Here is a 12,537-nt window from a genome sequence, read left to right as displayed (position 1 = left end):
TCACTTTTCCCCCATTCAAAGCATGCAGCACATTGAGTGTGAATTGTTGCTTTAAGTCTGACACTGGAAAAAAATGCATGAAAATCAGTGTTGCTGCTAAGCATTATCCCATCTCAGGACTTAATAAGGAAATAATCCCTGAAATTTCAGACTGAAGTAGTTGTAAACGGTTGACCCATTTAAAATGGCAACAATGAGATTTTTGTTCTGACAATTGAAAAAAGAATGCATGAAAATCCATGTTCCTGCCAGTCACTGACCAATCTCAGAACATAATAGTAATAATAATAAGAAGAAGAATGCCAATACCACTTGAAATGTACTTTTGTTTTGATGAGTTATGCAAACTTACTGGCCTCTGAAGTGTTAAAAACAGCACGTTTCTTCTAAATTTACATCTGAAGGCACATGTAACCATATTAACATATTGGACAGACATCTATTAACACATATGGGCAATTAAGAGTCTCCAGATCATATAAACTGTACAATTTATGGATTCTATTCTCACAAAGAAAGGCCCCAGCTGGCCCACAGAACCTTAACTAAGCAGTTTAATGTGGGGAACACATTTTCATCTAGCTGGATAGTTTAAATAGGGCGGTTACAAAAACCCCAGATGCACACATTGTTTTAGTTTGGCTCTTTATTGAGAATAATGAAATATGAAATGAAATATAGAATGCAATTTATACACTCAAGATCGGGCTGCAAGAGAGAAGAGGCCAGGCAGAATGCCAACTTGCATTTTGACTCAATAGGAGGAAAGGAATGATAATAAAGTCTGTAATGCGATTGCTATGACTATATGAATCAGAGTGGAATTGATTATTTCCCAACTCTCTAACGTGGACATAGTATGTCATTAAAAAACAAAAAAAACATGCAGCATCACTCATTAAAACAAATTCTTAAAAAACTAAAAAGCAACACTCGATTTGCTTTATCCATTTCCCTGCAGCACTGCAAACCACGTCGATGGGAGTGCACATTATGGAGGAGTGCTGTGAGTTGTGCGCAGTGTAGTTACATTTTACTGCATACCTTCAGTCACTGGCGGAAAGGTACGGAGGTAGAGCAGAAAAGGTGAAGGCAAAAGAGGGTGAGAAATAAATAAACAGTGATCAAATCTGGAAATCTGCATCTTAAGAAAAGGCACTTAGGGACATGGGGGAATACTGCAAGCAAAACAGTTTGGTTTCAGGTTTAAAAAAAGTACATAAGAAAAGGCAAGTGATGAAGAAAAGCCCTTAACATATATTTGGAGAGCCTCATCGGGTTAAAATACTTCACGCTGGCAATTAAAATCAGTAAAAATGACACAAAAAGGCATCTCAAGCAGGTGTATAAAAAGTGATGCATAGCCTTTACAGAAAACAAACCATCAGTGATTCAACTCCTTCAACAAACAAAAAACAGTCATAGTATTAGACTTCATAGTATCACTTGGGACTTAATAGTGGTATTCCATCCTTGCCTTGCAGCTGAGTCACATTATCCCATTACACATTGCCGTGCAGATATAATGGTTTTTGTGTTTTCCTCAAAAAAAAAACAAAAAAAAAAAACACCCTTCAGACCTGACAGGCTCCATTGATTCTCAAACTGTGTTGCAAGGACCACTGGTGATACATCGGGCTCCATCGAATCATACCCAGTGATTTTTAAATTTTATGCAAACAAAATGATACTAGAAACATACATGTATGAAAGAATAACTGTACATATACTAAATGTATTCATCAAAGATTTCCTGGGATTACATTTTTTTATTTGACCTGCGAGTCCAAGCCACATACTGTATGTAAAGTTGGTGAACTGGTGGGCTAATTTAAAGTCTTGTAAGAAACCCTCCCAAAGTACGTGATGTATATGTGCTAAGGGCGACTTGTTGAGTGGGAGTGGGCTGGAATCATAAGAAGACACTGTCAGGCAAAAATGGTTTAAAGTTCACTGTTTCCTGTCAGTGGTCTGAGGCCAATATGGCTTAAGGAAAAAGATTCCTGTTGTCCATCCTTTGTGAGAATCGCCCATCCGTTGCGTGGACGACAGCTCCTAAAAAGGCATATCTTTGTTTTGCATATTAAAAAAACGTCCTCCAGGAAACACGTTAGTGGTCCTTTCGAAAAAATGGACCCTAAAGTTTGTAAAATATATGAGTGGTCCCTTGATTTGTAGACCCAGTGCTGACGTCAGTGCTATGTAGAAAGAAAGAATGGTCATATCCTGTGCTCACCTGAGGATTCATTTGAGGTTGAAGGCCAGCAGGGGTCGCTCCTCCCTCCTCTGCCAGGGGCTCTTCTTCTCCTCCTCCCCGTCCTCGGGTGCAGCGTCGTCATTGGGGGAGACGGACAGCAGTGTGTTCCTGAGAGTCACGTTGTCGTGAGGAGACAGAGGACGAGGAGAAGATGCAGGTGATGATGAAGATAGTGAAGGAGGTTCCTTGTGTATTTGTGCAGCTTCAGTTTCTCTTGTGACAGACTGGACCGACCCCAATTTGCTGTCCTGGGAGTCGTACTTGAGGGTCTCCTTGCTCCCCCCCCCGTCCAGATCATCCACATACACCAGCTGCGTGAAGGCTGTTGTTGGCGCTGTACCCTTTGACCCCTCATTTTCAACTCTTCTCTCCTCCTGCTCGACGTCTCTGCCCCTGCGACCCGCCCGTGGCTCATTCAGGTCCACACCGGAGTCCAGACTGGCGTCGTTGCTGCTGCCGTGCCTCCGCCCACTCCCCTGCTGACCGCCGGTACTTGCCGTGTTGCTGTGGCAACCCGCCCGCTGAAGGTCGATGTAGGAGTGGCGTATGTGAGCGTTGGAGCGGCCGTCTAACGATACAAACCAGGCTCGCGGGTGAGGCAAAGGCTTCCCGCCTCGGAGCGCCATTAAAGTCTTTTCAGCCAAGAGAGTGTCCTCGCTGTTTATTTCCACCAGAGCAGTTTCTCCAAGCGCTGCCGGGATGGACAAAGCTTCTACCAGCTTCTCTCCGTCACCCTGCTCAGAAGGACCTGGGGTGCAGTCTTTCGGGGTTTGTCTCAGGGGCTGCGCGGGCTGCGAGGCATTAAGCTCAGCCTGGATGGTTTCCAGGTCACTCTGCTGGTCAGTTTGCAGCAGGAGGGCCTGTCCTGACAGAGGGTGCTCCCCAGGCAGGCGCATGTAATGAGCGGGGATGACCAGGGTGGGGCGCACCCTTGGGTAGGTTTCACCACTGCTCAGCAGGTCTACTGAGGCACAGCAGAGCAGCTGGCCTGGTCGGGAGAGCGAAGGGGGGCGCTCTAGGTGGTCCACAGAGCGGGAGAGGAGGTAGTCAGGAGCTCTGCACTCACCACCCTCTCCTCTGCTGGGCGAGTGAGGGGGAGAGGAAGGAGAAACAACACCGCTCAGCTCGTGTTCAGACAACAGGGCGTGGTTTGCTGTTGATAATCCATCGGATATGTGGTTACTGGAAGAGCAGACAGATGTGTACGACTGACGGTAGCCTCGGTCCGTTCCGCAAGAAAGGGCAGACTTCAGCTGGACCGTCTCCACGGACTGCCTGTAGTCTCTGCTGCGAGGCGTCAGATTGCCCAGAGAGGAGCCATGGTGGCTGTTGCCCAGGGAAGAGCGGCTGTGTTTGCTGTGCTGGATCAGGCTATGTGGATGTGGATTGTCTCTACGCTCATAGGAGGAAGCCTTCAGCATCGGCGTGGTCATGTCAGGCTCTGTCCCCGTGGAAACGAGTTCTAGATGCACCTAAGGAGGAGGGAAAAAAAATTAAGATTATGGTCATGATCCATGGCAAGACCTGAATTTAACTTCCAAAATACATTGAAGCACAAAATGGAAGTTAAAGCGGATCTGTATTTGTTGAATAGATATCTTTTAGCTGGAAGTGACGCAAGAAAGTGGCATACAATTTTGGGTTGGAGATATTGTCTGGTGCACCCATCACTTCTATAACAATGTAAAGCAAAATAGCCATCAATAAATCAATCAAACTAATTGAAAAACAGTGCAGTGGGGTTTTTTTGCTTTTAAAAATGAATTTATATAACTGGTTTCAAAATTTGTAGTTTTCAGGTAACTTGTAATAACAATATTAACAACAGTAGTAATAACAAACCTGGGTTATTATTATTAGTACTAGTATTAAGATTACTGTGATTTGTTTATTATTTCAAATCAAAAGAAGTTGCTATGAAAATTGCTCACATCAGGTGAGATCAGAAAATCAGCCTTGTAAATTTGCATGGGTGGACTATATGTAATGCCCATGTTAAGATTCATTAGGTGGTGTTGGTAAAATCACCACATGTGGTCACCAATAATCAATAAACATTGAGTATAAGTCAAATAAGTCCACTACTGCCATAAAGCATACATTATAAAACCAAAGCATACATTATAAAACCATTATACAGGCTATCACAATTTAGCACATGATACGCAAAAATCCTTAATATGCATAGCATGTGTTAAAGGAAAACATTTTTTGGAATTTTGCCCGTCATCCACAATCCTTATGTGAGACATGCACACATACTGTATATCCTTCTCTTTTCTGTGCGTTCTAAATATAAAAACAGCTAAATAAGAGGCAGGTTATTAATGCATGTAATGGTACAAGCCTATTCTGCCTAGAAAGCCTGCTATTGAAACACCTCTAAAAACCTCCAACAAGGTTTTATATACTGTACATGCTGTAACCATGTAGTAACAGGCACATTCATGATAACTTGTAATATTTACAGTATTTTATCATATTTTGGTCATTCTTAAGCATTACTGGAATTTCCTTCCCGGGCACGTTGATTTCACATTGCAACATAGAAAGGAACGCCTACACCTAGCGTTAACTTTTCCAAACTCAGAAATAAAAACACAGCAGCAGTGGCAACCGTGCCAATATGTAGCGTTACCTTTCTGTAGTGGCCTCAGGCATTGTGAGCGCAGCGCTGACCTGCTATGAGCTAGTGTGTGCTGAAGCTAGTCTCCGGTGTGGTGTGGCGAGGTGTCACTACACCAGCAATGTAGTTCTTTGGCGTAACAATGTTAACAATAATAAATTAACAATGAAGCTGTCGCTTGGTTAATATGCAGGTAATATTTATGTAAATAGAGCGTTGTAGGTGTTTTTTGGAGGGCTTTATAGGTGTAGTAAGTGTTTACGTGCATTCTTGGCTGTCTCTTTTTAGCTGTTTTTGTATTTTTAGAACACACAGAAAAGAGAAAGACCAATGTGTTCAAGTCTCACATAAGGATTGTGGATGATGGGCAACGTTCCCAAAAAAAAAAAGTGCAGCTTTCCGTTAAACTTCAAACGTCTTAAGCAACCTCTAAATATCAATTAACATTGATAAAAATGTTTATTTATACAAACATAATCGTGGTGTGAAAACATGAAGTAGTGGAAAAATAAGGACCACCCTAATACACACACACTGTGTATTATGTCAAAAAGATTTGAAACACCTTAACACATGGACATATTATACATGTGATGCATGTTGATGACGAACACTTGCTTTATAAAATGTCATTTTTGGGTCTGCAACAGTGTAAGTACATCATTATAATAGAATACTTACCTCATTGTTGATGAGGTTGAGGTGGGACATGGAGGTGGCTTGGTCTCTCTTGCTGCTGTCCAGACCAGAGGCTAGTATGAGCTTGCGGTGCGAGCCCCTGGGCTTCAAACAACGACGCCTGCAGAAGACGGGACACGCGGAAGAGGAAGCAGTTAACCATAAAAGGAAATAGACCATGAAGACATTCCAATTCATCTCGTGTCAGTGCCACCAGAATAACATATCACACACCTGCAGTAGTACAGAAGGACGCACAGCAGACACAGCAGAATGAGGGCCATGCCTCCAAGAATGGCCAGTAGAAACATCGTGTGGTACATGCTGATGTCTTTATCAACCAGTGGACCTGTTGGAAAGACAAAAGGAACACGTAAATAAAACTGAAAATTGGGTAAGGGTGAAATGGTGATTCTCACCTGAGTGAGGTGGGTACATGGCGGCCATCCAGTATCCCAGCTGTGGAGCAATGTAGGTCAGGATGAGTTGATTGTCGACCCTTCGCACGTGACCCCAACTGCTCTTTATCCAGCCACCTATACAAAAATCACAAATTCCCAAGTATTTTACTGCACTATTCATCAGACTCATGTAGTACTCTCTACTTGGTTGAGCATAAAATACTGTTTCAAGAGATTCTTCTTTTAATACTTAAAAGTGAAAAATCAAAACCAAAATTGGTTGAAATTGTGGCAGTACGCGACTCGTCCACAAGATGGCGGTGTAGGATTAAAAGTCAAAAGGAGTCACTCGCTCGTTGTTCCCAATTACCTACACAGTTAAGGCCCAACTTATTCATACCCTGGCCAAATTTAGAGTTACTAGTTACTAGCTGTCTGGGTATTTTTAATAGGAAATGACACAAAAAAGTGATTTTAAACAACTTAAGAGATTTTTTTTTAAATAACCACGGTTTCTCTGATGGAATGTTTTCAAAATGTTGGATTATCCAATTTTGATGACTTCCAGCATAATTCAGAGCAGAGACTTTCAAAGTGTGACGCTGGACTCGCCTGCGAGGCACCAGATGGCTTGACAAAGAGAAAAACGTCTTTTTCAAATGTGCTAAGCTAACTTCAGTTGTGTTTAAAGGCAAAATGAATTGCCTACAATGAGAGGGAGTATGGAGTAGCAGAAAACCCCACAAAATATGCTCAAGATCATCAGGTTTTTGGGAGTGGAGAAGGCCCCAAACAAATTATATTCTCTTAGGGAGGCGCACAGTTTGAAAACTCCTCATCTAGAGCAATGTAATCAACTATAAATGAAAATTAACAAAAAATTAACTTAAATAAAAAAAAAAAACGCATGTGACATAGGTGACAAATACTATTATTAGGATGAACTTTGCTTTTTACTACTCCCCCCCCCCAAATATTTAAACATTCTTCTCAAATACTCTTCGTAAATGTTCTTTTCGTAAAATTTCTTTATTCCCATATTACAACTTTTTCCCCAGCTTAATTTCCCAAAAATTACAACTTTATTTTGTTTTTCATATCACGACTTTTTTTTAAATAACATATTTCTTCAATATTTCAACCGTATGCTACTAAAATGACATCATTTTTCTCCATAATATTACAAGTTTAGGTTCGTCAATTGTGTCTTTTTTCTCGTTTTCTTGTAATTAAGATTTTATTTTCCGTAATATTTTGACTTTATTCTTGTAACATTATGACTTTTTCCACAACCTAATTTTCCAAAAAATTATGTTGTTTTGTTTGTTTCTCATAACATTGTTTTTTGAAAATGGTCATTTTTTTCATTTCAAATTTCTGATACTAAAATCATTATTATTTATTCCCTTAAAGAGATGTTTGGATTTTTTGACATGAGGTTGTATGACATCCCCATCAACAGTGTACTGCATAAACAGTGACTGGTGCTGTCATAACGTCCCTCTCCGCACATGTAAAGGACGCAGTGATACGATGAGAGAGAAAGACAAAAGCCGAGCAATTGTGAAGTCAGATTTTTTCGAGGAGGCATTTTCGTGATGCAAATGTGTTACTCTTCTGAACGCATATTGTTTTGAGAAGCCGGACTGTTTACTTAAGTGGCCCCACCAACTAACCGTAACTACGTCCCTCATCACCAAAATCTGACCAGAACTCGGCTCACGGGAGAAAGTGGGGGGGTAGGTCACCGTTGATGCACTACAATGCTGATGGGGATGTCATACAACTTCATGTCAAAAAATCCAAACTATCCCCTTAACATTCTGACTTTATTCTTATAAAATTACTGCTGATGATTTTTTCCATTTTTGCTGTTGTTTTTTTTTTTTTTTCTTGTTAAATTCTAATTTTTAGAATGTGCTGCGGGCCAATAAAAAAAAAAACAGCCGGGGGTTGCAAATGGCTCCTGGGCCGCACATTGGACACCCCTGGTGTAGGCTGATTATCAGACCAACAAAACATAAGATAAATGAGAACCTCCAAATGGCAATAAAATAAAAACAAAAATATCCTAACTGGTTTCCCTTCTATTTTGATTGTACTGAGCCACTTGACAGACAGGATGAACCAGCTGAAAAGGGAACAATGAGCCACAAACCTGGCAGCGCCACAACCAAACCAAACAACACACTGATTGACTGGCTGCTGCTTCGAGAGGAAACACTCGCATGCGACACATCCTGTGGAGGTCAGGGACAAAATGGGAGTGGGGGTAACCCTGGTCCTGTGTTTACATGCACATTAGCAACATCAAGCTCTGTCAAGCATTTTAAAAAGGAGGGAGGAAACAAATATACATAACCTGGCAAAAGGGGGAAAAACATTACCATGAGAGGAAGCAAGAGGGGAGAAATGCAAGTGGAGATAATAGAAAGAGAAAAGGGAGACCGTGTGACTCAGCACCTCTAGCGACACACACACACACACACACACACACACACACACGCACATCACTGAGCCATGTGACCAGCCCTGCACAGATTCACCCTGGTTCTGTCTGCCTGAATGGCTTCCAGGGGAGAGGCTTTCCTACTTGTCTCACTTATTTAAGATAAAAAATGTTCCCACCTTTCATCCTTGCTTAACATCTATTAATAGACTTGACTGTTGCACATGACAAACAGGTTTTCCAGTGATTGTATGCGTGTCTCTGCTGGGAAGCGTTGTTTATCATCCTGATGTATTCTCCAAACGGTACAAAGTTCTTTTCTGTGTCTGCTCTCTGTCCTCATTTCATCCCATGCATTACCACAACCACGCAAATAGTTGCTCGGTGAAACCCAATCAGGTGTCGGGTGACTCTTGTTTTGTTATTTATTTGGGTTGGGTTGCTAGGGAACCGGGGATGTAGCCCGCAGAGGGGTCTTGGGATGGCTTCTGTTATGGAAATAGTCTGCGCTGCAAGGCTGTGTGCGTAGGCTACAAAGTGTGCATGTGTTCTTTCTCATTTGATCAAAGCTCCATTTAGAGAGTGCTGGGTGTTAAAACTATGGCCCTTGCAACAAAAAACAACCACAACAACCAAGACTGAAGCCTAGATTTTGACCATGAAATAGCCGCAATGATGTACAATGCAATAATGTTCTGCAGCAACAGCTGTAAGCGCTGTTGTGTTTTCAGGCATAGGTTTTCCAGTGCAGACATGTCTGACTCAGCAGATGATGTCATCACTATCTTTCTGACCAGCCTGTGCAGGTGTGTCACACTGCAGAACTTTTGAAATCATTGTATGGGCCAGCATTGTTCAGTCAGACATGACCTGGTTCCAGGGGATAATGTCACCTCTGAAGAATACCAGTGCTGACCAAAAAGGGAAAAGTGTGATGATAACCATATAACACAACACGGACATAGGAAATCACATGTGCAACAATAATTATTACAACAATATAAGGACAGGATGTACACCACAAAGTCATCCATGTTGAGTCTTAAATGTGATGACACTTCACTTGTTCCCAGGAAAATGCACGAGTGCTCCTTTAGAATTTTTCCTCGCCGTGTCAGCATCGTTAATGAAGACTATATAAATTATCATTTGGATGTTTTTATATACGGTACACTGATTAACTTCTTTTTACACTTGTACAGTATGTTAAGGATTTAGGATGCCGACAGACTCACTCTGGAACAGATGATTTGTCTTTCCATTGTTTCATATGGGAAGTAAAACTAACCATATTGTATAGGTACTCTTGGAATTGGTAAAGCCTTGTTCACTGTAATCCACTTACAGTAAGTCAATACCGCTTATATAGACAACTCATCTATTTCGATAATCGACAAAAAGTCCCGGTACTCAGTGTTCGTCTTACCGTTCAAAAGTGCCAGCTTCAGTCAACCTCGACATACTTGTACATAGTCGACCACTTTTGTCAACATAACATTTGCGACCCAAAAGGTCAATTTCTGTGAAAAATGGGACCCAAAAGGTCAATTTCTGTGAAAAATGGATCAGTTTATGTTGACATGTGTTCTAGTGTTGTTAACTTCATCATTATCGACCACAGCAACATAACTACCAAAGATTGTAATGCGCCGTAAAGCTGTTAGTGTTTACCATAGTAGACACTGCGAGCTTGGCCTCCATTTTTCGTAAGCAGGATCTCTGTACAGTACACTTCGAAGATGTCCTCGGCACATTGTTCAGCTATAAATGTGTAAACTATGACACAGTACAAAAGACCAGGTATGTCTTATCAAGTTTCCCATAAACAAAGACACGCGTGTGTCATAAATACGTTACTTATAATACTGGTAGTTGTAAATAAATGGGACAGTGGCCAAGATGCTAATTGTGCACAAACAAGATGTAGTCCCACACAATGTACCTTGAAGCTGTTTCTTTCTTCATACTGTATGGCTATAACGAATGCAAACAAACATTGCATACACTGTGCTGTCATGTGCACAGTATTCTTCTCTTAACACAACTATATAGTATTTTTGTTTGATCATAACTTGGCTAAATAAGCAGTAAATTGTAAAATCTACAAATTCAGTTTTAATAAAACGGGCAGAAATACACTCCAAGTTGACAACAGTTGATGTATTAAACTATGTATATGTGAATAATGCGATACATTGTATTATAGCAGTTCTCATTTGCATTCTTTAACATTTGAGCTTCAAATACTTGCACTTTCATGTTTATGTTTCATAATTTCCATGATTCCTTCTCCAGTACTTGTACTGATCAAGTTCAAGCAATTGCATGTAAGACAATTGTAATCGTTTATGCGGCTCGGTAAGTGTTGATAAGTCAGTCAGTGGTCATTTTACATGCACAACTGTTGGAAAGAGCATGACACTGTGACAGGTGTTTTAGCTGATTTCATTGCTACATGTACTGTATCATTTCCTTCAACTTTGAGATTCATATTGTCATGCAAAAGATCATCTACATCTGTAGGTCAAATGTGTGCAGTATAAAGGATCCTCACACATTTACAGTGTGCGTGTGTGTGTGTGTGTGTGTATGTATGTATGTATGTATGTATGTATGTATTTATTTATTTATTTATTGGTTCTATGGTTCCTCTTTGCCATCGCTAGTGCTCTTCTGTACTGGCATCACAAAAAACACACAAAATAGGGTAAGGGTAAAGATTGTCTTGTAAATATTCATCAAATTGTGACACTTTTGACATATTCTAATTTAAAAGTTCTACCGCATCTTTGCTGCTTACTGCTGCTTTATTGCTTTTTCTGCTAAATGACCAGAGGCGACATGATGGGCAGAAGTGATGCAACAGTGATGAAGCAATAATCTTATGTCACGGCTTCTGAAGCACTTAAAAGGCAATGCATCTTAAAGCAAATCATTGCAATTCCTCAACACCATGCAAACATGTCCCCTCGGGGTTCTGAGCAGTATATTGGAAAGGCATCAGATGTCAAAATTGCCGTTTCCAGTTCTTAATGACCTTGTGAATAAGGTCATTCATCAACGCACCACACAATGCTTGTTTTCCAGTTAAGTCTTAATTTAAACTGATATATATGTACTTGACTGCTCTTTCAGGGCATTTACCGATATCTATTTCTTAAAAACAATACGAGGCATCCGTCCTCATGCTTGGACCTGCAGAAAGGCTTTCTTGGGTGTGTGTTTGTGTCAATACATACCAAACCGCGGATCAAATCTCCATGCAGGGATGTGATCATTTTCCTTCAGGCCGCTGTCCGCAGGCAGTGGGATGGAGACAGTGATTGGTTCGTTCACCCGCAGCTCCGCTCCGTCGCTGGCCAGTAGGTGGACAGAGACAGCCGCCACAGGAGTCAACGCAGACGGCTTCTCGGACCCTGTTAGAAGAGATATTTCAGGAGGGATTAGACAGGACAGGAAAGAAAACAAGGGAAGGGCAGGAAAGGAGGCGGAAAGTGAAAAAAAAAATGGTGAGGTTGGTGAGGTTGTCACAAAGCACAAGTATGCCTGCCTGAGGTGGGAAGGCTATTCAAGCTGAAGGACACACATACCCTCTCTTAAGAAGTGATGGGGATGCATGCAGGCATATGAGGCTTGTGCAAAACCAGAGCATGCACACAGGGGTTATTGTGTTTCAGAGGGTCCTGTAGAGGGAGGCCTGCTCAGGGTAGTGTCTGCAACACCCTATCCTCTGTTACAACCCACCCCCACCACACCCACCCAGCAGCCCTCCAAGTTGTCTTTATGGCCACGGGGCCTTACCTGTGCCATTGCCGCCAGGGACCTGCAGGTAGGGAAAGTGCTGGATGAGCGAGGGCGAGTCGACCACACTGAGCAGAGCAGTCAGGTTGGCGTAGGATGTGTTAGAAGGAAGACTCAAGGCTCGGCGCTGGAAATGAACACTGGGCTGGTGCCTAAAACCTTGCAGGGGGGCAGAGATACACTAAATGTCAGATGGTTACGCTCATCTTGGGATTTGGAAACATTTGCCAACAATTTTTAATACTTTCAGTCGACACGTGGACATAAGCAGTTGTCGACATGACTAAAAATCGCTTTGAGCATGTTGTCCAAGCTTTCATATATG

General features: G+C 41.7%; 1 protein-coding gene across 1 annotated transcript in view; it reads right to left on the bottom strand.

Annotated features, from left to right (window-relative positions):
* Positions 1-1,124: 1,124 nt before the first annotated feature.
* The window catches only part of fam171a1 (family with sequence similarity 171 member A1), a 28,235-nt gene continuing 16,822 nt past the window's right edge, over positions 1,125-12,537 (bottom strand). The window contains exons 4-9 of the mRNA XM_054783094.1: positions 12,213-12,371; positions 11,651-11,827; positions 5,981-6,097; positions 5,796-5,910; positions 5,565-5,682; positions 1,125-3,729 (exon numbers count right to left, since the gene is read on the bottom strand). Coding sequence (XP_054639069.1) covers positions 2,245-3,729; positions 5,565-5,682; positions 5,796-5,910; positions 5,981-6,097; positions 11,651-11,827; positions 12,213-12,371 — 2,171 coding nt within the window. The 3' untranslated portion in view covers positions 1,125-2,244. The remainder of the gene's footprint in view (positions 3,730-5,564; positions 5,683-5,795; positions 5,911-5,980; positions 6,098-11,650; positions 11,828-12,212; positions 12,372-12,537) is intronic.

This window comes from Dunckerocampus dactyliophorus, chromosome 7 (assembly GCF_027744805.1).
Source record: "Dunckerocampus dactyliophorus isolate RoL2022-P2 chromosome 7, RoL_Ddac_1.1, whole genome shotgun sequence".
NCBI lineage: Eukaryota > Metazoa > Chordata > Actinopteri > Syngnathiformes > Syngnathidae > Dunckerocampus > Dunckerocampus dactyliophorus.
This window is presented reverse-complemented; position numbering and strand designations above follow the sequence as displayed.